We start from the raw sequence: 27,993 nt of genomic DNA on the forward strand, positions 1-27,993 counted from the left end.
AGCAGTTTGAAGTAACTAAATAAGGTGTCTAATTAACGAGACTGGGAACTAGATCCGGAAAGGTTGGCTTAATTAAGTAGCCTCCCTATCTAGTTTGAGAGGTTGGGAACTCGTGGAAATGTTAGGATTCCAGGCCGGGAAACAAAAACTTTACAATAAGAAAATCACATTTTCCTTATAGTCAGGTTAAGACCTGTAATCTGTCTCCTCCATATCACCTGGCATTGAAGCCGACTCTTCCTTAAAATAAACACATTTGGTCCAATAATAAAGGATGGATCCTTGGATGGTTTTAAAATTGTTACTTTATTCAATTACAAGTTTTGACAGCAGTATTGGTACATTTGATCAACAACTGAAAGAGAGAGGCACTCTGCATAAGAAAAATCGCACATATATGTCTCATTACACAGTACAACACTGACATAACCACATATCCACAACACCCACAGATGGACGTACAATCACGCACACACACAGACATACATGGTAGTGATGTTAGCTACAGTTCTGTCAGCTCTCTCTCAGGTCATGGCACAAAAGTCAAGGCATAGAATATACAATACAGACTCCTTGGCATCCAAACACCGCTACCACGCACAGCGGGAGAAACTGGACTGCAAAGCATCCGAGTCATCTGAGCACAATACATTAATGCTCAGGAATAGGTATCCCAGAGTCATGGGTTTCGTGCAGCAGAACCCAGCCCTCAGTATAAAACATTCAAAAAGGGTATGGTACAGACTATCAGTTAGAAGTCACTACACATGCTTTGCATGCCAGTTTTCCTTCAAACACTGGAGTGGCTAGTGCATCATCTAATTTGAACAAATATCCTGCTTTTCGATGTACTGGTATCCAGATACAACCTAAGGGTTCAATCAAGTTCTCAGTGCAGTTTTCAAGCCATTAGTCACCTGTCACAGTGCCCGTCTGCGGGCTACACCTCTGTCAGAGGTGCCACAGGGAAAGACTGAGGGTGTTCATCTCGCTGACTTGGTATGTCACAGAATTGACAGGTGTTAGATGAGTCTGTCTTTGATATTGATCCTATGGTTGCTGCCCTGCAATACCAGGTATCTTAAGATACCTTTAAGGTTATAAAACGCCCACGTGATCGGCCTTTTAACATTATTCTGTATTCCATCAATTTACGCTAGGTAACTTTGGAGGCACTGAGGTGACAGAAGTCCTGCTAAGAAAACAGACGGACAACAAAGCAAAACAGCATCAGAGCAGCATGCAAACTGATGGGTATGACATTACAGCTGTTCGGATCCTTACAACACACAAGCAGCAGGATCTCTTTACTTCTGTGGCTCAATAACCAAAACTGTTATTGTGTAAGACCTGGTTTATAGAAAAGAAACTGTGATTACAACTGTGACATAAAAGCAAATGGGAAATAAAAGCATTAATATGAGAATGAAACAAGCTTATAAAGCCTTTGTGTCTCCCCCCCCAACAAAAAACCTTTGAATTAAAAGAAAACCCGCACTGAACAACAGCAGTAAAACAAACTTATTTTGAACCATATTTGCTATGTGTTTTTGTTTCAGAATAAGTCATTCAGAGACCTCATTCCTGTGTGTTAGAACGTGAAGGAACTTCATGTACAAAAATGCAGAAACCTAAAATGCTGAATTAGAAAAGCAAGAGATACAAAAACACCAGTATTCAACTCAGCACAAAAGATGAAAAATTTAAAATGAGCACCACTGGGTGTTTTAAATTATGATTCAAAGATTTAACAGTGAAGGATCATCTCAAAAGTAGTATTGCACTCAACCGTGCCCTTTTATCACTTTGAGACTGCATCTTTACTTTGCTGAATCACTGCTAAGGGAAATGAAGGAAATGGAAAAAATTCAAAGTGCGCGGAAGATAAATAATTCACCGCAGAAAAGGAAGGATGAAAAAAAAAACCACTAGAAGCTACAGAGTGTTTTTTTTGGTATCTTAGATTGCTTTTCTTAAAACAATGAAGCTCACGAAATAAGATTTAAAAAAAAAAAGTTTTCCCCTTAACAAAATAATTGCCCTCATATGCAGGAAATTGGCCCCAAGACCCAACGTAAATTGAAGGACGTCTCTCAGTCACCGAAAACACGTGCAGGCTCATTTAGGCCCTGTCACTTGGTCAGCTCTTGGGCTGGAGTAAGTAAAAAATCGACACCACCCATCTGCTGCCTTTCTCTATCTACCCAAAGGGTTTGGACTTTGGCTCCGGAGAGCAGGCTCAGTTTAATCCCGGTTTCGGGTCTAACACAGTGATAGCAGATATCCGGAAAACAAAGCCCAGATTATTTTAAAAATGTGGGGTGCAATCACAACAGATATTGCTTTAACGAGGGGTTTTCGCTTTAAATAGAACAGGCATGAAACGCTGTGGCTTATTTTTTCTTAAAAACATTGGGTCTAAAATGAAAGAAGTGGCCTTTGAAACACTGTGGAGAGGTGGATCGGTCATGTAGGTATCTTGTGCACCCCAAACTTTCTGAACTCCAGTGCTGAGGGTGAGGGAGGGGCAGACCGGTCACTTTTTAGTCCAAAAAACATTAAATCATTAACACTTCGTTGTGTAGTCATCATTACGATTAAATTTATAAATAGCAAAACTTTTCATGTTAAAATATTTAAGTCTTTTAAATAACGTATTGTTTTAGTGTTAAGATATGGCTTTGAAGAATTCCATAGTACTTCCTCATGTGTCCTAGAAGTTTAAAGCACTGCTGTAGTACCTCTCACAGAATGAGGCCTTAGGGACAGCCTCCGAGTTGTGAGTCACTGGTAAGGACAGTGAGGCCAGTGTTTTCATTCCAAGTGCCTGAACGGCACACAAGGTTTGATTTTTATATAAAAAATCTACAATTCTTAAAGTCCAAGTCTTGTATTAGAATTTCTTTTAAAAAATTGTCAACTAAAAGTAATAAAACTAAACCTAAAAGTACCTTCCTCTGATTTGACGGACGTCTAGGCATTTTACAGCTCATATCGGTTATTGGGCACTTCCTGGTGAATGGTAATTGGCATGATCTTGGAAAAATAGCGGTTTTCTGAAAGAAAAGGCCCAAAAACAACCAAGGCTGCATGAACTCTGCTAGCTTGGCTGGTTTTCAGCCCTTCGTATACCGAAGAGGTGCTTTGACCTCATAGAACAACATCGTGCCCATGAACCATGAGGTAAACTCCACACAACTGTTAGCATATTATCATTCTCTCATAAATACAATAACAGTTATGGGTCAAAGATACATTTCTGGTTGCACAACCGTAAGATTTAAAATCTGGGCATCTTCCTTACTGGACATTTTTGGCATACTGGTGCAGGCACTGATTGTAAGGAAACGGTACTGTATTAAAGCTTTGTATGGGAAGGCCTTACCTAGACACAATAAAACAAACCCACCTGTCGATAAATCACCCATGACCTAAGGCCAGGTGAGGACAACAGGAGAGTAAACAGCTCTTCATTGTTAGCTAATACAAGACCCGTTCTTTACTCAGTTAATTAAAATTTAAGGGACGTTTTCAGTCAGGTATATATTAAGTGATCGATTTCTACTCAAAGGCTAAAACGTACACAGTTAAGTAGCGGAGGTGGGGCGCTGGCTGTGACACCCCGGCTCCGGCGCGGTGAAGGCGCTCCTGCCCAGCGTCCAGCAGCCACGGTGTCCGCCTGTCAGCCTCGGTCCCGGGGGTCCCGCCTCAGTCCGTCTTCCACACCTTGTTCAGCATTTTCACCACCTCCTCGTAGATGACGAACACGATGGCCACGTCCAGGCACACGCGCCCCAGGCGGGGAACGGTCCCCTTGTAGAATCTGGCGGCGAAAACGAGCAAACGGGTTTGTTAACGGGACCGGGGGGCTTGCACTTGAAGTCTTACAGACACACAAGAAAAAAAGCTGTCTTCTCGAGGAATTCATCTTGCGATTCTCAGGGAGCAGGATACTCTGCAATCAGCAGAGCGGAAGCAAATCCATAAGCTTTTTCCTGCATGGGTGCATGAGAGGGAAGGAATAGTTCACAAATATAGTCTATTATAAAAATAAATGTAAAATCCTAAATTATGTAGTGCTTTTCTGGACAGTCCACTCAAAGCGCTTTACAGGTAATGGGGATCCCCTCCACCACCACCAGTGTGCAGCCCCACCTGGATGATGCGACGGCAGCCATAGTGCGCCAGTACACTCCCCACACACCAGCTATCAGTGGGGAGGAGAGCATAGTGATGGAGCCAGTTTAGAGAGGGGGATTATTAGGAGGCCATGATTAGTAAGGGCCAATGGATGTGGCCAAGAGGTTACACCTCTTTTCGAGAAACGCCCTGGGATGTTTAATGACCACAGAGAGTCAGGACCTCCGTTTTACGTCTCATCCGAAGGACGGCGCCTTTTTACAGTACGGTGTCCCCGTCACTATACTGGGGCATTAGGACCCACACAGACCACAAGGTGAGCGCCCCCCTACTGGTCCCACCTCTTCCAGCAGCAACCTTAGCTTTCCCAGGAGGTCTCCCATCCAGGTACAGACCAGGCTCACACCTGCTGAGCTTCAGTGCAGTGCCAGCTGTGAGCGATATAGCAGCTGGCAATTATAGCTATTATAGCCTTCCCTGCCGACTCGAATTCTGGAAGAATCAGTCAGACAATGACCCTTCCCCCCTGCAATTCACAAAGCAACGGTGATGACGCACAAAAGACAGATCGACAATACAACTCGCACGGTCCACTCAGGAGCCTCAGACTTACGCCTTGGGGCCTTCATGTCTCATGATCTGAAAGGCACAGTCCACAAAGCTTTTGTATTTGTGAGCTTCCAGCCCCTGAAGAGAGAAAGACAGAGAGTGGCCAGATGTCAAGCAGCTGTCTCCTCCGATGTCACAGTTCCACAGGGGACACAGAGCACTCAGAAACGCGTCCTACCTGCATTCTGGTTTTGATCACATCTAGCGGAGTGTTGCCAAAGACACTAGCAGCTCCAGCTATGGCACCAAATACGCCCGTAATGAAAGGATTGATCTCCTTACTGGGATTCTTGTCTGGAGATGGAAGAGAAACAGAAGTTAATTAATGAATCAGCTAAAGTGCTGACTAGTGATCAGGAAGGCTGAGGTTACAGGGCTAATGTGGAGCCGAGTCTCCAGGAAGTGTTCACCCCAACAAATACCGCAGAGTGTACTCGAACCCTAATTCTACTCCCAGCGCAGCTGCGGTGCTGGGAGACTCCAAGCCGCTCTGGAGCGAGAGGTGAGCTCAGTCTACAAGCTGCCACTAGGGGGCAGTAATGTCAAGCCACTGGAAAGCCGGTTACAGAAAGATGATTGGAAAATCACGTAACCTAGATTGGCACATTCAGCACGGCAGCTATAAATTTAAATTAATCCGTGTTGTATTAAAATCGCAGAATGACCCCCATGGTTTAACATTTAATAGTGAAAAAACATAAGGATGAACACCACACTGAACAATGTTCTATTACAGCTTCTTCATCAACAATGTGCCCTAAACAAAGCAGTGGGATTTTGTCACTATTTATGAACAGCTGCATTAAATATCCGAGAGTGTAGAACAAACGGAGGAGGCGTGTTACCTTTGTACCAGTTCCTGAGGGATGTCATGACGAAAAATCTGATCGCTTGATTTGATCCCTGCTTCAATACTGTTGCAGTTAGTCCCTGATATGTTCCTTTCAAACCTGCAAAGCATCATTAAAACGGGATGGAATTACAATTTGCATGTTGAAAAATGGAAAGACAATAAATTATGATACAGTTTCTCTGTGTACTTAACAGTCTAATAGCAGATTTATTTTTTAAGAATCCCATAGGCATGGAATTAAATTTATACGGTATTTGTCTTTATATATGAGTTTTCATAAAGTCTTTTAAATATATTTACACAACTACAATCAGGGAATCCTCTTTCTTATGGCTTACACAACCAACAATGGCATGAGCTTTTGGCACTTTTTAGTATGATAGAACTGTTGCTGCATTCAGGAATTTTGAAACGTTTCTTATGCAAGCACTGCCAATGGTCAATAGAGGGCGCTGTCTGCACAGTTATGGGCGAGCTCCTCACCTTGCTGCCGGACAATTTCTCTCACCCCGTGAAAGAAGCCTCTGTACTTTGGATTGGCTGAGCACTGGTCATGGATGAACTTCACCTGGTTAAGAAAACAGATTTATATGAGTCTTCTCATGTACAGACAATCCTCACTGGAAATCCACGCCTGAGGTGTCATGAGCATATAGGAAATGCCACTGGCAAAAAAAAAAATACAATACCTATTGAAACTGTAGAGAACATCCATGCTGGAATTTTAAATTAACTGTAAATTATTTTTGCAAAAAGTTAGTTTTTTTATTAACAATAAAGGGTACATCATGCATATTAATCAATCCTGAGAATGATCTGTATACTGAAGTTTGCTCCCATTGTACTCCGATACTTTAAATGTATTTCTGACCCTGCTGCTAAAGATATACTCAAGTGACCCTTGGTAGGCAATGCTGGTACTAGTGGGAGCACATACCACATGCCTTAATTTCAGCTTATATTAACTGATGATAAAGATTTGTTTTCAGCCGCTGTGTAAGACATGCCTTCTGTTCTTTCTGTGACTGTAGGCAGAGAGTGCCCTACCTTGATGGTCTCCATGGGGCAGACCACCACCACAGCCTCTGCCACCCCTGCCCCCAGGCCACAGATCAGCCCTCGCGTGCTGTCCAGTTTCCCCGACTCGTCCCGCATGCGGTTACTGAGGAACTCGAACATCCCAAACCTGGGGCACACAGCACACAGAAACACAGTCAGGCTCCAGTTCACTCAGAGCCCAGAGACTCGGGGTCAGGGCCCAGACCACACTGAGCCCAGAGACTCAGGGTCAGGGCCCAGACCACTCAGGGTCAGGGCCCAGACCACACTGAGCCCAGAGTCTTGTGTTCAGAATCCAGCTCACACAGAGCCCAGTGTCTTGGGGTCAGAGCCCAGATCACACAGAGCTCAGAGACCCAGTATCAGGCCCCAGCCCTCAGTGAGAAACCACTGCAAAGAGAGCATAGTGATCCACAGACTTGCCTACCACATCCCTTTCTCACCTGAAGATACAGTACAGAGAAGCCAGAAAGCAAGCTGCTTTTAGCTTTTGTACGAAAGCCCCTACCTACACTTTTGCAAAATGTGCTTGATTCTTAACCGGAAAAATCTCATGCCCAAAATCCTATGCTTCAATAATAAATTGTGTGGTGATTAATAAAATAAACTTTTAAACTCCAAACCTAAGCAAATTGCAAACTGAAGAACACGTTCAGGATGCCCTGTGGCTGGAGTGAATGAGTTTCTATTTTTAGATTAAATCGAATGAAAAGGAAGACTGGAAGATTTAAAAGCATCAAGGAGAAGCAGGGGCTTCAGTCTGGCACTTAGTTCTGATTACTTTCCTTCACGGTTCCTGATCTGTTTTCCACTGCACTGCCGATGCCCACTGCCATACACTTTGGCTACAGTGAGAACGTATTTATTGTTATAATTCTAAATAGAATGTGAACTGTAATTGAACGGCTTTCCTGAAAGCAGAAAGGCCTCCACATTAACATTCACTTGCCATTCCCTCGCTGTGAGCTCTGCGCTGTTCCGCAGACTGTGTATTTTACTTCCACTTGGCTGAGCTGCTGACATTCATTAAATAACTTTGACAGCTTCTTTCAAACGGGAAGACACACACTAATAAGAGAGCTTGACAGTTCCAAAGACGAGCGAGCCCTTTCAGACTGTTATCTTTGTATGTAAAGCAGCCCAGCCAGCATTTAGTCTAACTGTACACATTCAAAACAACTGTATACACTATACCTGTATAGCATGATCCATGGAAATTAGCACTGCAGGATGTATGACAGTTAATCAAATTATTGCAGCTGCTCCAATTTGGCAGGCAGGAACCCAGACAATATGGGATGGTACCAGTTTAAGCAAAAAGTACATATTTAACAAACCCCACAGCTGAGATACACATCGTAAGAACATTAGACAGGTCACAGACTAAAGCCTAGCCTGCGTTTGGTGGGGCGTAATTGATCTGAGAATCTCATTCAGCTGTTTCTTGAAAGAAACCAGGGTATCAGCATCGGCAACAAGGATGGACAGATTGTCCCCTACTCCCACAACCCTTTGCGAAAAGCACTGCCTTCTGTTCTTGGTTTTAAGTGCCCTTCCACATAGTTTATGCTTGTGCTTGGGAGCTGCTGAGCTGTCACATGCCTCCATTTTCCACTGACACACAGCACATGACTGTGGCCCAAGCTAGGCCAGAGACAGAGCTGCTTTCAGGACTGTTGCTGTGGCTCGTCTGGCCCCTTGCTGGCTGTGGGCTGTCTGCTGCAGGGAGTGAGCAGTCCGGGTCATCTTCAGTTAAAGTGTTTGTCAGCACTGTGATAAACGGCTGGGTCACAGGTCTCCTGTATTGTCTCTCCCAGAGACGAGCCTGAATTGTGATGGACAGCTAATCTGGCAGGCAGCTCTGGAGAGTGCAGGAGAAGATAGGCTTTAAAACAGCAGCCAGATCGAACTGTTCATACTGCAGGGCATAAAATCCCAACACACTGCAGATCTTTAATTCTTTTGGTGATGATCAGGATACATACAATCGCTACTAAGCTGTAGCATTGTGTGGCCATGTGTCATGGTTATTATAAAAGGAGGGGAGACAGAGCCAGAACACACTGTGAGCAATAGCTGCATCAACTGTCTCACTTAGGGGAAGTTTAATAGTCACACTCCATTCTCCCAACTGTTAAAGTCACCTTCCCTCTGGAATCCTCCATAAAAAACACTCCGGTGCAAATTTCACTTTAAATCAGCCAATGAGGACGGAGGCTTCTTTTTTACACAACTGGAAGGCGAAGCTCTTAATGACTTCGTCAGTAATAGTTAAGTAACGATCAGACAAGTAAGTACCCTGAGGAACTTTAGAGAGGCTGGATTGTACAAACCCAGAGCAGAGTTTCGCCAAGACCTGGGGGGAACATCTGTTTCATTCTTAAAACCGTGATGTGGTCATAAATGACCAAGTAGTTGGGACCTTGGTTTAACTTCTCAAAAAAAAATGAAAACTGAATATTATGAACAGCCTTGTGCATCACAAATACATGCAAGCCCCAGGGCGGGTATTCAAGAACCAGTGTTCTAATATCCTCTCTGGAAGCAGCCTTGTACTCAGTTACAGTATATTAACACCTCAGAATCTGGGAAAAGTCCTTTTAACCATTTAGGATTGTGATCAACTTTAGCCCAAATCGACACTGACACTCCATCTTTCAGTAAGTGTGCACATGTGGACCTGACTGTAGGAGAGTCCACTTTAAGATTGCGACATTTCAGAAAAGGTCTTTAGGTTTTTTTTAAGGGTTTGTTTGTTTGTATGACTGAAGCTGAGAATGTCTGGAAGAAAGAGAAAGGCTGATAGGAAGCAATGAAACCTGCTAATTGGGTCCAGGGCGACAGGTAAATTTATATAAGGGCCAAAAGTGGAACTTCATTATAGCTCTTTTCAAAAAAGCTGAAACAAATTGACTGTACTTTCTAAACCAAATCACGTCGGGTGGCAACTGAAATGTAAACACACAGTGATGCAACACTCCATTTACCTCAGCTCTCCCTGGGCCTGAGAACTGCTTATCTCCAGAACTGAGCATGCCTGGATAGAGAGCACTGCTCTCTATAGAAGTACTATTGTAAACTATAGTACTTCAACAGGGCAGGAACGCCACATCTCCTATCCCAAGCTCAGCTACAGGCTCTGGAGCTGGGGGCTTATTTGTATTACTATAAATTAATCTACTGTGCTGCACAACTGGCTAGACATTCGCTTGCCCAAACAGCGCTCGAAGGCCATATAGTGTTACTATAGTGAAGGCCATATAGTGTTAGTCCAGAGAGCTGGACTGATTCTCCCGCGGCGAAAGGACATACGTATGTTTCCTTTCATACTGCCGCCACTAATAAAAAAAACAAACCAAGACAAAAAGCTTGAGTTAATTTAAAATCAGTGGATGTGCGGTTCAAGCAAACCCAGGTGAGACAACTTTGCACAAGACGCTACCAGCGTTACTAGCGAGACGGTTGATTTTGCTCCATGGGAAACTACTGGTTCCCCTGGGTAAGGGGTGCGATGAACTTTCTCCACCTTGAAAAAAAGTTAGCTTTTCCCTCTGTGGCTGAACTGCAAAATTTTCTTCTGCCTGGCAGCCCTTTTCAAATGTTTTTAAGATCTTGCAGCTCGACCCAGACATATGAAAGACTTTAACGACTGTGGCTTCCCTCTTCTGTCCTTTTACTACCTTTTTTCTGTCTTTTCTCTTTTTTCCTTTGCTTCTCTCTTCCAAAACTCTGGTTTCTACTCCTTTATTCCTATTTTTATATTATAGCTGATTTATAGCTACCAAGACTTTCAAGCCATGATGTTTGTTCACATTTCTTCATTTCTGTATACGATACCATGTAATATTCTCTCTTTTCCCTGAAAAACCATAAAACAAACTGAACATAAACAGCACAAGTTAAAGCAAAAGGGAGCAGAAGCTACCAAATGCCACAACATTCATCTCTGAAGATTCCTGTCACAGATCACTCTCCGAATCTAAATACAATGGAGCAGTTTTCCGAAATATTTACATAAAGCCCTGGAAAATGAATGGCATGTCATGCTTTCTTTTCCTCTCACCTGCAGCATATGTTAGTCATAGATGAATGCTTGCTTTCTGCTCCTGACAGACACTCCCTCCACATTTCCCCATGCCTGATGAAATTATGCAATTCCATTTCTGTGGAAGTCAAGCCTGCCCTTCTCGTTCATATTCATCTGGGCCTCTCGGTGGATACCAATATGGCCAGGCCTGTCTGGAGGATGGCATTGAGCAATTTCCGAGCACAGACTGCCTGACAGCCCTGCTCTGCATGACTGTGCACTCGGGGAACGAGCAGCTTTCAGCTCCTCAACACCAAGTCAGTGCACATCCACAAGAACACAGGCAATCAACCTTCAGTTGAGCTCAATTCAGATGTAGGTTTTTCAGGCATGGTTAAACGATGATCCCTGTATTGGTATTATTATTTTATCCCTACATTGTATAATTTAATTATTCCTCTTATTTGTTCTAATGATGGTATGCTTTTTGATTTTCTTTCCCTTAATATTTGAAAAAAAACAAACAAACATTGCTCATATTTTTGTTTTGACAAAATGTAAATAAGATGTAAGAGCAATATTCATGTTGCAGAACAAACTGTAATTGTTTAAGTGCTGCACAGGAGATCAGTTCTATACTACTCCTAGAGGAGACCTTTACTAATGATCCATAGCGCAGCAGCACAGAAAAAAAAATAATTTAAGTGTTTAGGATTAGAAATGGCATGATTTGATATTGGAGAACAGACACAAAATGGGAATGTGGGTAACTGGAAAGGTTCTGGATTAGACAACCCTTGTTATAAATAGATTAAACTGGCAACTGAAGGAGGATCTTCAGTAGCTATAGTGACTGCATTCAAACAGGAGCAAATAAGATCTGCACCTCAGTCACAGGCTGTCATGGCGTTACAGAGACTGCTCCCCAGTGCCAGGCTCTCAGCTGAGAGCTCTTGGACTCCAGTGCAAAACACAGCTCCTTTTTCACTCCCAACCTAACGGCCTTTCGTCAGCGCTGACGGAGCTGCTGTAGTAAGTCGTCCATGAACACAGTGTACAGTTGCACAGTGGTCAGCAAACACCAGCGGCACGTGCCGGCCAGCCTCACAGCAATCCCGTTTGGAGAAACATGGCATCGGCAGTCACGTGCTCTACCACTGCAACATCAGATGTCGTAGAGCTACACCCGAGTTGCCTTCCGTGGGCTACCTGGGGGTGAGGGGGAATGTGTTTTGGCCAGCTGAGGGGACCCCTCCAGTGAAGTGGAGTGAATCGGTGTCGGCTTATTCTCAGACAGGTACCTGACTGCTGCCTTGGGAATGGAGCCATACAGCAGGGAGCTGAGCCCGCGATAGAGCCCTTTCACCCCATGACCCTGGACAGTCTGCTTCACACAGTCCACTGCAAAACAGAGCACAGGACCATCAGCACCACCGAAGAGCTATAACAGCAAAGGAGAGGGTGTGTTTAAAAGCTTACAACACGTACACGGTTACACTAACTATTCTCTACAGTCAGCCAGCTAGCATTTTCTGCTTTTTTTGGCGTCACGGCGATGCCTGCTGGTAAATTAGTGAACCCCCCACATTCTCACACTGCGGGCAAGGACAAGACACTCGTCACTGACCAATCATAGACAGGCCAGGTTAATTTATGAACATGACTCATAATACTGCCCGTACTGGAGACCACACCATTTCTTCTGAAAAAAGCGATTGATATAACTACAGCCCATTATTTCCCTTTATAGAGATACACTTGAGCTCAGAAATTGTGGTTATTAGGAATTTATTTTAAAATTTTCTGGTTTTAGACATTCCACATGTGGTATTTGCAGAAATACAAATATGTGTAAAAAGCCTAGACAAGAAGTGCCTCTTACATCTTCTCTCCCTTTGAACTCCATCACTGGTCTGTTGACCAGTTTCCTTGGGTGCAGACAGATTTTTTCACAATGTTTTGAAATGACGAAAGTATCAGATGTGCAAGGCACTAATAATGAGAACACCTCAAACTGCCAAAGTAAGAGTTGCCCCAGAGAGAACCTGCTTGTTGAAAAAGGGGGAAACTTACTCCATTAAAAATGATTAACCCACAGACTTGCACACATTGAGTGCACACATTAACCAGAACCGTCCAGAGTTCATGTTCCCTGATGTACTTATAGTGCTGACTCTTAGGCAAACAAACATGTTATCTCTGCAAGGCTGATTCTCAAAGTGCACTTGCACTTCACTTACTGGGACAAGAGACTTGCTGTCTCTTAGTTATCCTGGCCTAGGCAGCTAGGTATTATCTGTAATGAACAAATAAGCCCATTTCTGGAGCTTTTCAAGCCTGATTCGCTTTCTTTCCTCTGGTAGCTAATAACTTGTTAATCCAAGGATCTCATCCAAAGCCACTTTTTGACCAATTTCAGAGAAGCAGTTTTGACATCATGGCTAGGCAGCCTGTACCAACCCCCCCCCACCTTTTGTGTAAAGACATGACCCCCAATCTCAATCCTAAAAGCACTTCCTCCTAGACCCCACTCCTGTAAGAAAAGCACCGAAGGGAAATTGGGATTACAGTTTGTTTCAGTCTCAGGAAATGGTTTTTATCCTCACTGCGGATCGTGCAGGAGTTTCGGGGGAGGTCCTGATGCAGCTTGTTTGCTCAGGAACGCGTGTGGAGCCCGAATTTTAAATGCTTAATTAAACAGTAATGGTGTGTGTCTCTCAGAGCCTGGCTGGCTGGTACCGCAGTGTTATTTAAGTGAATCATCCAGAGCTAAAACTCAGACTGTCTTTTCCTACTTCTCCATTTTACATGCGCCTCCATGCAGTTTCCACATGAACCAGAAGGACCCAAGTGGAAACTGCATGGAAGTGCATTTAAAAGCAGGAACAGGAGGCACTTCATTACACAAAGGGTGGTGGGAGTATGGAACAAGCTGCCCACCCACATTGCTGAAACGGACACACTGGTTTAATTTCAAGAGACACCTGGATGAATTCCTTGGATCCATTAACTACTAACTACCAAACTTGTTGCACTGGGCGAATGGCCTCTTCTTTGTAACCTTTCTTATGTTCTTGAAATGCAATTGCCTACCAATGCCCTTGTATCTTGGGGGATTGGCCTTCTCATCCAGCTGTAGCTGTGTCTTGACATACTCCGTGGGAAAGGTGATGCAGATCTCTATCCCTCCAGCAATCCCTCCTGGAATTCAGAAAGAGAGCACAACAAAAGTTTGGTCAGTGGTTCCTGTACAGCAAATCCGCTGTAGGATGGAATGGTTTTTAGGTGGGTGTTAGTTATTTTTCAAGTTGACAGTGACCCCACCCCTTGCACACATATAGACAGACACAATCACACAATCATTCCCGATCCACATAGTCCTGGTTATGCACATCTCTGTTATGTGTATTGTGCAAGGAGGGATTGAGAAAAGTAAGTGATCAGTCTCCCGTCTGCTGAATTCCCTGCTGGCACACATTTCCTCAGTGAAGCTCAAGATGGCGTGATCAGGAAGGGGGATGGAGTACATTTTAATAAAATGGCTGAGAGAAGACAGAGTTCAAATCAAGGTTACTACAAACACAAGTCCGCACACATGTAACTACATATTCTCGGGTAATGCTCTTATTAAAAATTTGTAACATCGGGGACAAATACGGCTCATTGGTTTGGCTACTGGTCTGTGTCAATACTAATAGTAACACAAAGAGCATTGTTCTACTCACTTTATGGAAAAACCTGTCCTTGTGAAGCTCCTGACATACCAACACAGGAGCCAAGCATAGCACTATACTCAGGCCTGACCTGTTGAGGTGCGGTGGCTCTGTGGCTCAGGATCTGCGCCTGTGACCAGAAGGTTGCCGGTTCAAATCCCGCGGCCGGCAAAGGAATCCTACTCTGTTGGGCCCCATGAGCAAGGCCCTGAACCCCAACTGCTCCAGGGGTGCTGTATAAATGGCTGACCCTGCGCTCTGACCCCAAGCTTCTCTCCCTATCAGTGTGTCAGCGTGTCTCATAGAGAGCAAGCTGGGGCATGCGAAAAGACAAATTCCTAATACAAGAAATTGGATATGGCCAATAAAGTGATTTGACACTGAAAAAATTGCCTTTGGGCTGAGTGGCACCTGTGGCTAGCTCATAGAAGCAGGGAGGTTCACAGACCTGTTTGTCTTGCAAACCGACATCAGACGATCTGCGAGTCAGTTTAAGATTGCAGCTGCGGCACTGCTGACAATCCAAGGCAGCCTCCTTTACTGCCTCAGCTACACCCCTTGACTGAGAAGGCTGAGAAAGGAGGCCTGTGATTGGTCAAGAGCAGCCCTAGAGGACACTGCCCCCTTCGGCCCCGCCCATTAATGTTGCAGCCTGTTCCCTGGGGTGCACTACTCATGTTGAAACAGTCCTGTTTAACCTGTAAGAAATCTACACACCCTCATCCCTCAGTCCTACTACCGTTCCCTTATTTTATATTTCCTGAAAGATCATTGCATCAGCTGATGAGATTTATAAGACAACTGCATGAGATGGCTTTTCAGTGTTTCCAATTCTCCTAAATTCAGCTTTTTTTCTGCAGTCTACAGAGAAATTAAATCTACTTTAATGTAAGGAACGTACCCCAGCAGTTCAAAGCCTAGTACTGTTACAGCTATAGGAAATGCACAGATTAACATTGAATTCATTACTAACTTCTCTAGTGTTACCGTTTTCACAATGTAGCATGTAAGTACAGCCGTCCTGAACGTACATCTATTGACAAACCCTAGACTGACACTTTATAAGATGTCCTGTATCCCAATAAACAACAAGACTGAGCACATTGATTTACTGTAGATTCCTTTTATACATATTCCAAATGTGAAGAAATGACTGCTAAAAAAGCTTACTGAACTTGAGGGTGTACAACATCTTGGTCACACCTATAGTGCCACACAAGCTATAATTGAGCAGGTTTTCATACAGTGTTGTATAGACCTTCAGCAGCTGTGCCTGCGATAACACTGGCTGGTCGTGGAAGAGACAGAACAGGAAGTCAAGTATCAGGAATGCACCCTTCCCCCCACTTTCTCTTCCTCGGAGCAACTTGAACTAGCTGACCTGGAGTGAGCCGGACTGCCAGGGCATGAAAACAGGGACTGGGAGGTGCAACTACTGCCCTGAGAATGACTAGGACAGCTGAGATGCAGACTTTCAGGACAACTGACAAATGGAAGATAAGAGTGCCCAGCGTGTCTGAATTCAGTCAGCCGGTGTGAGCTTATTTAGAAAAAGGGGTGTTTCAAATGGAATTATCCTAACCACACAAAAGCTCGCTGGAAGTCATGCAGCTGAATTGCCAGCTCAGCATAAGACAAGATGACAGACTTCGCATTTGTACATAACTTTTTTTGTAAAAAAAAAAAAGAGAGGCAGGTGCAATTCTTCCTCTCATTTATTGAAATTTATGAGCAAGGGGCCACAGATAGCACACTACCAAGATCAGTCTTGCACAATATTTGTCTTAACAGTCTTCTGCCTCCAGAGGTGTATAATTTGTGTATTTTACTTACAGTTGTTAACAGTACATTGAGTGCAGCTGTTGGTTAAAGAAACACCACAGCAGCATGGCATCAAAAAGCAAGCTGCTGGGATTCTCTTGTTCTTCCCTCATTTGGGAATTTGGCATGCTGGCCGAATTTTCCCTCAGTCTTTACCCATCATGGCCTCCTAATAATCCCCATCTCTGAACTGGCTTCATCACTCTGCTCTCCTCTCCACTGAGAGCTGGTGTGTGAGGAGAGTACTGGCGCACTCTGGCTGGCATCGTATCATCCAGACGGAGCTACACTCTGGTGGTTGTGCAGGGGATCCCCATTATCTCTAAATAGCTTTGAGTGGAGTGTCCAGAAAAGAGCTATATAAAAGTGTAAGCAATTATTATTATAATTATTGAACACAAGCTCAGCCAGGCCTCGTGTGCAGGAGCTCACAGATACACATGGCCAGCCACTCTATTCCCGGGAGCCTGCATCCGAGTGGCTAATCCCGGAAAAGCCAGCAGCGTGCAGGAATGTCTGGCATACTTTCTGCTCGTAGTAAACAACAGGGCCTGTCTGGTCACTAGCTTCTGTGACTGAGCTTCACTGAAAGCATCACTGAACGCGGACGCTTTGCATGCACAGGACGAAGAGAAGAAAAATGAGGGCAGCTTGTCAAGCCCCCAGGGAATCCAGCACAGGAGCAAGCAGAGCTTGCACACACCTCCCTCAGCCCCCTGCAGGAGCCGAGACAGGAAGAGAACTGGCAGGGAGCAATGGTGGCGTTAGGAACGAGGCCTAGAAATCAAGAAGATGTAAAAAATGCAGCACAGAGACACCTGGTTAAACCCCGGTTTCCAGAAATTGAGCGAACACACACTAACTTGCCAAGCACACTCCTGTCTGCACTCCAATTCCATTAGAGAAAACAGAAGATGGATACCTGTGCTCCTGCATTGCCAGCGCTCTGAGAGATGCCGAAACACAGAGCGGCTGATGGACGGCCTTTCTGGTGTCGTTTCGTTAGAGTCAACAGATTTCCCTGGAGGCCAAAAACCTCTCCCTGCATCCCTGCCGATGAGCACAAGACTCCCAAGCACAATCCGGCATTCTGTTCTGAACCAAACCAATTATAGCAACCCTCCATTAAGGCTGTAATGAGGGGTTAAAGTAATTATGTTATGTTAGTGTTTGCAATCACGAGCAGGAATAGCTGGCGCAGGTCAAACCGACCTCTCATCAGAGGCTGTGCCAACCTCCTCGCAGTGAGGGAGAGGCGGACTGAGGGGGACTTAAAGGAAATGGAGACGGACGTTTTCTACCGTGGGGTGGCGTCTTTTTAAAACCAGGAGGGAGCCCAGAAGACGGAAGCAATCCTGCCTGTCGCTAGAGGGAGCAGAACCACAAATGGGTGGAGTGATCATTCCTAGACCAGCTCTTATTTCACCTCTGCTGTCAAAAAGAAAAGGGCACAGTAGGGTCTTTTACAGGTTCTTGAAGCCAGAAGTAGTTCTAGAACAGAGCTGACCATAGGCCATTCCAAAAACCTGCAGCAAACGGTGCAAAAAAAGCACAAAATAAAAGGTCTGTCTCAGGATCTTATCATACAGGGAGACCAAGTCAGCTGTCACATACAGAACTGTACACAGAGGGTGACCTTTAACCTAAATGCACGCCCTCTGTGCAACTCTCCATGAGACAGTGCTCAAAAGTGGGAGATACACACACACACACACACACACACACACACACACACACACACACACACACACACACACACACACACACACACACACACACACACACACTGCCAGGCTACCCTGCAGTCTCCCTTCCCACGGTTCCAAGGTTAAGAGCCGTTTGCCACTGAACGGAAGGCAAGAACAAAGCCTACGTCAAAATTTACACCATTCAACGAACTATAAAAAGTCTCATTCTTATTACTGTACGATAAAAGCACACCCGCCAAAATTCACTGTGCTTTGAAAACGGGGAATTCATTGTGACCTCTCAATCCACCTGTTTATTGGACCATAAATCACCACAGAAGCCTGGTCTACAGATGTTCTTTCGGAAAACAGACAAAATCCTGAGCAGAGGAATTCATTTCAGTTGTTGCACTGCAGATGCACCACTCCAACAGCACACCTTCCCAGCTCCCTTTCGGGCTGATTTATCACTTCAATCACCCAGCCTGGGAGAGGAAAATTAAAGAGCAGCTGGACTCTGGAGCTGACTAGAGGAACAGGAGCCTTCTCCCGACACGAAACCTAATTTCCCAAGAGCACTCTGGAGAACGTCAAGGACACAACCGCCTCCTCTCCAATCACGGCTGACCTGCGCCCACCCTGTATCCACCATCATCCCCCAGGCTCTGGTGTCATTTCAACGTCAATACTGACCTCAGGGCATTGTCTCCTGGTGCCACGTCCCCGATTTCAAGCCAGGTCTCCTGCGATTGCAACAGGCAAGCAAGGAGTAACCTATTCAATATTTCAATCAGGGTTAGCTTCTCTAGGAAATATCGGTTGTCTTGATTAGATCAAATGGAGGAAAAAGCAGTCAGACGCCGAGAAGCTCTGCGGGGGTCTGCTGGCCAATACCTGCAGGAATCGGAGGATGACTAGTCCTGTATGTCAACCGTGGAGCTAGCCTGGAAATGAGCCATTTATCACGCATGAGCTTTCAACAACCAACAGCACCACAGAATGGTGCCGATCCGTCCCGAGCTGTAGGATTAAAGGTTTCCGACGTGGGCAAGACCCAGATGCCCTCAAGGTTAAAACAACACAACCGAGGTTATGAAGCTCAAGACAAGATACGCAACCCAACACGCTGGATTCGATTTCCGTATGGAGTCCTTTCCAAAACAATTTAATGCGTCACGGTTAAATTATTCATGACAGCAAATGTGCCAATGTTTGGAAGTGAGTAGACTAGCAGAGTACCAGCTGTGTTTTCTGCCCAAGTTATTAATCTGCTGAAGAGAGAATTCTAGGCAACATGGAGATATGGATATTTCTTTAATGAACATGGTTCCTCAACTTCTGAGGGTCACTGCTGTAAACAACATGAATAAAGTATGACAACAAGGTGGCACTTCAAACGGCGAACAACCATAAATTCAGAAGCTCAAACAGAATTATTGAAGACTTCGTCCATTTTTTCTGTACAATCAGGGCTCAGTGCAGTGCAGAAGGGATGATGTTTTTTTCATGGGACTTCAAAACGTAATGAACCTCAAACAAAATATTCATAATCTATTTAAAAAAATTATAGTATTTCAAATTTTCCAAATGGGAAAAAGAATAATTTATTTTAGGCTTTCATTTTCCATTATGCCATACAGCTTATTAACTCCCCACTGTTCCTGGACTGCTTTCCAGCATAATGGACAACATAAAAACATCAATAAGCTCTACTTTATAAGTTGTTCTACTAATGTAATGTGTAGTAAGATATACAGTTCATGTGCAACTGGAAACAGATTAATCTACCCAGACCTCTCCCACTGCGACGTACATTGAAGTCGGGTTTAATTCTAAAAAGTAATGACTTTCACAAGCGACACCTGATTTCCTAAATAACCTAAGTTAAGGATCTTATTTTGACAGGTCCATACAATCTATGGCCAGGAGAAAAAGACTCCCGAGATGGACAGGACTTTGAAATTTCCGTAGGGAAGGCACTGCAGACGTGTACAGACGTTGTACTGTTTAAATCATTTCTGAAAGAAAATGGATTGGCATAAATTTTACTTGAAATTAAATGTAATCTTTTTGCAGGCATGCAAAATGTCAAGCTGAAGATCACAAACTCTTTGCCTCTGTACATTTTTCTAGACAAACAAGGGACAACAAAAATACATCTGAATTGGATCATGGCATTTTTGAGCTCTTGTCTTGAAGGCACTGGTGATCAGCTTTTATTTTTGCAATAAAGCTGAAAGAATACAAAAATATAATTCAAGTAAAACTATTCAATATTAGCCTGCCCAGACCCCGAGAGAATATTTTTCCTTCAAAAGCCTGTACGAGATAACACATCTAATGGAACAGCTATTTCAAAGAGCAAATGACAGACTGTGTACTGCAGGTTTGTGAATGAAGTCTCAAAGTGGACACACAGTTCCAGGACTAATTGCATGATCTCTCCATTTGTGTACCCGGTCTGCGAAGGCTGTGGCTGTGCAGACAACAAGCCCCCAGCACTCCTCAGACAGCACTGTCTCAGAGAGAGCTCCGGCTCATTGCTTGCCTTCAAGCAAAAACAGAGAACGATTGCTAGTTTGTGTTCCTTTCACAACCATCAAATACCTTCCGTACACATGCATGATAAAACCCCAAGCTGAAATGCCAAACAGAAATGAGTTTGTCCTTTAAAAGAAACCCATTAGAAATTCCTGCCTTCCAGTCAAATGCGATCTTTACAACGGTTTTGTCTGGCTGCTTTGCAAGTCCACTGGAGCAAAAGACACCCTTTGCCACAAAATCCAGGACCTGCAGATCAGCCCAAAGCTCTCGGTGTCTAAAGCTGATTCAGGCTGGCTTAGGGGCTTTTTCCTCGATCGCATTCGCTTAACGTCATCCATTTTTGGCTTTTTAACTTGCCACACTCTCCTGCAAACGATAAAAGTTCACAGACTAAACCGTGAGTGGTTTCCCGCAAAATAAAAACTGAGAAGGGGTGCAGAATAGCCTTCTCTTGCTTCATTAACACATACTTTAATGTGACGATGTTTGAGCAAAGAATGACTGCAAATGCGAGGAGCCATTTGGCTCATCTAGCCTGTTCGGTAGACAGTAGCTAATTGATCTCAGGATCTTATCCAGCCATTTCATGAAACCAGCCAGAGAACTGGCTTCAACCGCACGACTCCAGCGGCCAGTGATCACGCAGGTGGATGATTTCATATCTCGATGTCCGTGACTGTAAAACGAAATGCGTCTCGGTCCTCTTTCCCCATCAGCGGCTGTCAGTGCGAGGGGGCTCTTCGGTGACGTCTCAGGCACGGCGAAGACCCCTTCATGCCCCCGAGCCCATAAGAGACCTCCTCACCCAGGGTGAGCGCTCTCAATTAAAGAATGAAGGCAGTCTTCCGACATGCTGATTATATCAATGCCCGCTGTACTCATTGTTGTAAACGAACCCCTGGCGGCTGGCCCAGTTTCTGTGAACCAATAAAAGATAGAGCAAAAGAAGAAAGCACAAGGCAAATGCTTTCTGAAGCATACTGGATTTTGAAAGTCACTTGGTATGCTGGTCCATCACAGAGGCCTTTCCCACCATTTACATACCAGCTCACTGGGCTGACATGTCTTGCCGTCCAAGAGACACAAATGCACATTGCTTGGGACTCAGTGACACATTGAATCCGATAACTACATGGTTCCAATTTCTATTATTCAATTGTCAAAGCAGTCGCACGCTTCTTGTTTTGACAAATGCTTTCTTCCCCTGATCCCTTACTCACTCAATGTTTAATTTCTGATTTCCTGAAATATTCTGGTCAAAAGCCAAAGAGCCAACAGAAGTCTGACCAGTAGCTAGAAGGCAAAGTTAAACACGTTAATCCTGTTTAACTCCCCAAAAGGGCTTAGACTTCGACCCAGGACATGTATGAGGGTTTATTGCATCATCCACGACCAGGTACAAAGTACACCTTTTTGCGAACATCAGAAAATAAGAACTTCTACCTATATAGTCTGTCCATTAACAATGTAAGAAATTTCCTTTGCGTTTGGTTTAATGAAGCCTGCACAATATCTATTTAAAGGCTACAGAAGGTTTATAGGTATTACAAAGTAAGTCTAAAAGACGTAAGGAATGTACAAGCAATCTTAACATTTGACAAAGTGCATGTTAATTGTTTGTCTTCGGTTTACGGCCAGGATTAGGATTAGGGCTGGAGGTAGAATTACGATTTAGCACATGTTTATTTTGTTTATGATAAAATGCCTTTTGTAAGAATGGTTAAAAAAGGGTTATGAATGTTGTATTCCATAATGGTGGTATCTTAAGTAGCCTCTAAGAAGGAATTATGAAGGTAATGGACAGGCTGTAAAAAGCCTATTAAAAAAGGAGGCATTTGCAAAATATGATAGATTAAAACTTTTTTTAAGTTTTGACAAAGCCATAGAGGTAGTAGTGGCTAACGGATGACAGGGCTTTCTTCTGTCTCCCAAGAATGTTGGAAAACCAGGAGGATAAAAAAAAGTCTAAGAGGAGTGGTCATGCAACAGTTTTCACAGCCTTAGCAATGCCAGATCACTGCTCAAAACGCAACTCTTCATGACAGCTGTTACTGTAAGAAGCTTAAACTGCCTCACTCCTATTCATCTGTATTCAGGATACCCACAATGTGATGCACAGATGCAGACGGCTTTAGCAGCGATGAAGTCTTGTGTGTGCATACACTGCACTGCAGGCATGTGCCGTTTTCTGCCGAGTCACTGTGGGGCTGCTGCCAGTCCTACAGAAGCTTACACAGGCCCCTCTCATCCTGCTCTTTGCAGATGAACCTTCTTGCACACGCCTTCTTGGCTCAGATCGTTTACTCCAGAGACAGGCCCGGCTAGGCTCTCTAGAGCAAATTTAGCAATTCGTTCCTTAAGTTCAGCAAAACGCTGCACAGATGAAATGACCGAGACCATGAAATGAAGTCATAGTTTCTAACTGTAAATTAGCGATCCTCAGTTTCATTCACTTTGGGTCAATCCTGTCTCTGTTAACCCCTATCCATTCTGATGTGGATTAAACCACTTAACTGCAAACCCGTTCTGTGAAAACTACTGCATATATGCAAACTATTGGCTAAATCATTAAGATTTTTTTTCTATAGTTGATTACACTAATTATAAATGAATGATACAGTAGTAGTCTAAATTATTGATCGGGCACTTAAAGACTAAGTCTGTGAGCACAGATTATTACATATGGATGCAGAGACTAGAATGGAAATTTAAAGATCCCAGTTCAAAACCTTGTTGGTAGAGAGACCCTTAGGCAGAGCAACAGAAAAATTAAACAGCATGAAATCATTATAAGCAGCACTTTTTCAAAAGAATGGCACCGTATACAGCACAATGCCCTTAATCAATAGTGGGGCATTGCTTTGGAGAGCCTGATCAAGGGACAAGAGCACTACCTACTGGTCCACCAACACCACATACAGCAACGACTTGGTTTTCCTTAGAGGTCCCTCATCCCAGTAGTGATTCTGAGATCTGATGAGCTCAGGCTACAACGGTTGTAATGTTTTTGAAAAGCTCTAGACAACAGAACAACAAACACTTTTTCCCCATTATGTTCTTATTTAGGAGGCTGTTCTCATTGTGACTGTAAAAATGCAGCAACAAAATAATATCACAATAATTGTCACCTCAAAACTGTGAATTGAGTTGTCCCTGTTTTATATCACCTTCAACATCTATGAAGTCAAAAAAGTAACAAATCCTCAATGAATTTGGTACACTGAGAGAAAGGCTGAGCCATTTCTAGTCACTGACCTCTCACACTTGGTGAACTTCAGTCCCCTGGGTCTGTCAGCACAATGCAGACCAGGGTCTGACAGATGCCCGAGAAGAGAGGGTGGTCTTTGAATGTGGCCGGGTGGTGTTAGAAATTGACAGGAGAGCATTAGGACACTTTGGCATGAAAAATAACCTTTGTTGTGGGTACAATAATAAAGCAGTGTTTTATAAAGAGATTAAATAGCCTAGCAACAGACATCTAGGTATAAGAATAAGTGAAGTTTCATTTTGTGCCAAAAAATAAAAAGAAATGTTTTGACTGTTAAGCTCTTTTCAGATATGGAAGGCGATGAAGTGGCCTGAGGTATACGATTACGGTTTTGAAATGATCAGATCGTATAATGACATGCCGTATGTTCTAAGAAGTGTCAGAATGGTTTATTGTTGGATGCTGATCCAATTCATCTGCTGCCTGCATGTGAGTTTACTACCAATATTTGCTATGCCTGAGAACAAATAAATGTGGATAAAAGAGAAGGAAAAGACTTACAAACCCCCTTTACGGCCAACCATCTTCAATTGTGAGAGATGAATAAATCAGACAGCAAAAGCAAACCATAGTGGTCACAGAATCAGATTAACGCCGATACAGTACTCAAGAGCAACACAGAGAAGTAGACACACAGCAGAGATAAGGTAGCCAGGCAGAGTTAACAGCACTAAAGCATCACTAGTCTACCTCATTCATGTCTGGTTTTCCACAAACCAGCTTAAAACAATAGGCCTAATGAGCCCTGATGCTCAGGCGACAATTGCCAAAGTAGAGGTTAGGCCTGTACATCTAAGATGGAGCATCTACATTCAGGAGCCCCAGACTTTCTGGAAGGGCACTAGAATCACTGCAGAGAAGATCTTACTGATCTTACAGCCCCTGCCATCACTACACTGGACCTACAAGAGCAGAGCTCAATCACTCCAGCACCGGAGCAAACACAGAGATCGAACTGGTAGTGGCAGAGCCTGCCCCTTCGGTGTGCTCTCTTCATGAGTTCATGAGATCGCCAGTGGACGGTTTTATTTCCTAAACTATGCCGTGCTCCTTTTGCAGCATTCAATGGCTTCTCTGCAGTGGACACTCTACTTATTTCTGTTTCGGGAAACAGGGTCCGGGTGCAAGGAAACACGAGATCCGTGACAATTTGAGAATGCTTGAGAAGCCATCCAAATTCGACTTTGACATACAGAGGCAAAGCGAGAGATGAGGACGTCCTTAACCAATGACATAACCGCTGCCTGAGCTTTCCAGAGGTTGTTGGGTGGGGGATAAATGGCATGTCTGTGGCTCCTGAACCGGTCTCAGCAACACGCCTTTGCAGATGTACAGCTCGTATGCCCTACCGACAGTTCCATTTATAACTACGACATCATCCCATTTTCAGGTTCCAGATGAGGCAAAGGGAAGTTATGATGTTTTACACTTATTTTTGAATCAGGTGGGTTGTGGGAAGGAAATTGTCTTCTAGATTAACTCAGCAGCAGACACGGCTACATTGAAACAGCAAAAAAAACATGCAGGCATACAAACATTCATTTAGCGATTGTGTGGCATGCAGGGGCAAGAATTAGGGAAAGCAACGTGCATGATTGCAGCCAGAAAACAGCACTCGTGTGCCAAGCGTCTGGCCAGCAAGAGACAATTGAAAAAGCAACATAACTGGCTTGTGCTGGAGAAAAACAAGCATACTAGCTGGACTGAATTTCTGTGCTACGTTCCTGTTCAAACGACTCATGAATATAAGAATAAAGCCAAATGAGCTTTTAGCATTTTACAGGTGAGTCTGGAATCAAAGAATACAAATACTTTCCCCATGACCTGCTCCCCTCAACTCTAAAGCAATCTAGTTCTTCTCATCAATAGATGTTCTCTGTAATTATTTTTCTTGTTATAAACCTAGGACTTTAATCAAGCAGGAGTGATAAAACTTGTAACACTGGTTATCAGTGGCTATCATGCGCTTTACTCCAAGAAAAGAGTCCTATTACTCATCAACCACTAGAGCCTGATACAGATGACCTCAGGGGAAGGGGAGGCCAGGGATCTGTTCTTGTAGCACTGCGGGGGTTCAGAGCTCTGATAGCTGCCTGATATCTGCTGCCTTTCCACTTTGAACTGGTTCTCCAACATATCTCACCTGTCTCCAAGCCCGCTATTTATTAACGCCCTGTCTTATCAGAGCGTTCGCAGAAATGAGGAGCCTAAGTCAGGTTATGAAATGCATCTCGCTCAATAAAGCGCAGACAAAATATACACTTTTCGTGACTTCATAAGCAGACAGGCGTAAGATGATACAGTATTTAAAGAGGCAAAATGACAGAGGATCAGTTTCTTTCTTTTGACTACGATTTGTCATCGCACCGGTGAGGAAGCCAATATGATTTTAGTGCCACCAAATCATATTTCTGAAAAAAAAACGCTAGAACACTGAAGGTCAGCTTGTGTTAAGAATAGTATACATTTACACAAATGATAGATTTTAGAAAGAAAATAATTTGGGTAACAGCCCAGAGTTCTGCCTACCTACCTACTGTACATGGAAATCAATTCAAACCATCCAATGGCTCCCCCCCAATGACAGGTTTTGAAACAGGCAGGAGAAATTCACCCAGGGGAGCAGTTTACCACCATCCTTGATGGAAATTACTGTTGTATGCACTTTCAGTAATTAACAGTATGTACATATAAAACACCATGCACGCCTATATACTTGTAACAAAATTCCGAATTTGATGAAGATGAGGAGAATCAACGTTCGAAAATTTAATTTCTCTTGTTTTGTAACAAACCAATAACACGCAAGCTCAGCTGGATTCCTGCTAACACAAGCGCCTGTAATTCTACATTTCCCAATTACTTGGCTCACATGTCATACACACATAAACGGTCTCCGATCCTGTGAATCAAGTATTTTCAAACTTCCCCATTTTAGATGCAGAGCAGTGAAAGAGCACAACAAACACACGTCTATGGGAAATTATTCAGAGTGTGGCAGCTCTCCGCGAAAAAGTCATCCCGGATACTAGACAGTAATGTTTAGGCGAGACAGCTCCCAGAACAAATGGAGAAATTTGCAGCGGCATTTTAGATTTACAACACAGAGCAGGAACAGGAGAGCTTTGGAAAGTGCTGCCTCATGAACCGTCGTGCTGCACTGATGACGGGTCTAATTTAAGAAGAGCCTGATATTAAAGTACGGGCTGTCGCAACAAATGGGACACGCTGTGCGTTAAACACAGTAACCCAGTATGTCCCACTCGGAGTTACCAACTCTTTCAGCTGACCGGCGGCACGACAGGGCTCCTGCACAGTGCAGCATCTGCTGGGCTGCCACAACTAAGGAGAACGAAACGTTTGAAAACGCTCCGAAACAATGTTTTCTTCAGATGAGCTGTGGCGAGACAGCACACCCCTCCGTGCACTCGGTGTGGACAGACAGCGTTGAAATAAGCCGTGCGTTTTTGCAAAGAAATGAGCTCTACGACACTACACCACTCTGTGTGTGTGTGTGTGACAGCCCGATAATACGCGTACTAACGGCACGCAGGCAGCGACAAAGCCCAAGTGGAAAATCTTACCTGCTAAAATCGCCTTGCCAGGGTGAGTCAATTTCGTTTTCCCCGCCGGGGCAGCCGCTGCCAGGCACTGAGGTCGGCGGAACGGGCTGACAAAACTGGGGTTCCCAGACATATTTGAAAAACAAGTGCTGGAACAGCTAGTAAAGGTGGGAAGCCTGTTTTTTTTTTTCTTTGGCGATGCTTTAGGAAATTACTTTCCGGTTACCGTCATGCAGAGCAGCTGAGCGAGCGAGCGAGCTGGTGGGAAGAGAAGGGCCGTCACTGGAGGCTGTGGTTCATGGGGACTAGCACCCTGACCAGCGAGGAACGGGGTTGTTTTCTGTCCCACTGACAGTCTGTGATAATCACGCACAGAGCCTGGTGGGTTGTGAGGCGCTTTATACTGTGTTTCTTTACGGTCCGTCCCCTCATGTTTTAGGGAGGGGCCTTTTTTTTCGCTCCACGTAGCGTCACATCCTTGACAAACAACAAGTCCGTCCGTTTAAGGTAGAACGGTGCTTGGCCGGGAGGAAGCGAAGCACACGACAGCCGGCAGTCTGTCTTACAGACCAAGTACAGCCGGATTTAATGTTAAAGAAAAAACTGCCTGCTGCTGTTGGTAAAAACAAAGTTGCCTTAACAGATGACAGACTGCTTTAGAAAATATTCCATACACAGTTCTTCACCCCCAAACCGGACAAGTAGGCT

General features: G+C 44.1%; 1 protein-coding gene across 1 annotated transcript; it reads right to left on the bottom strand.

The window, feature by feature from the left end:
• Window positions 1–287: 287 nt before the first annotated feature.
• LOC148641471 (tricarboxylate transport protein B, mitochondrial) lies at window positions 288–27,710 on the bottom strand. Its single transcript, XM_088617797.1, has 9 exons — window positions 27,307–27,710; window positions 13,782–13,889; window positions 11,990–12,089; window positions 6,650–6,788; window positions 6,086–6,170; window positions 5,595–5,699; window positions 4,928–5,043; window positions 4,754–4,827; window positions 288–3,823 (listed from the first exon to the last, which is right to left on the bottom strand). Exons 1-9 carry the CDS (start codon window positions 27,416–27,418, stop codon window positions 3,709–3,711), a joined length of 954 nt encoding a protein of 317 aa, XP_088473923.1. The 5' UTR covers window positions 27,419–27,710; the 3' UTR covers window positions 288–3,708.
• Window positions 27,711–27,993: the final 283 nt, after the last annotated feature.

This window comes from Lepisosteus platostomus, chromosome 24 (assembly GCF_059453375.1).
Source record: "Lepisosteus platostomus isolate fLepPlt1 chromosome 24, fLepPlt1.hap1, whole genome shotgun sequence".
Taxonomy (NCBI): domain Eukaryota; kingdom Metazoa; phylum Chordata; class Actinopteri; order Semionotiformes; family Lepisosteidae; genus Lepisosteus; species Lepisosteus platostomus.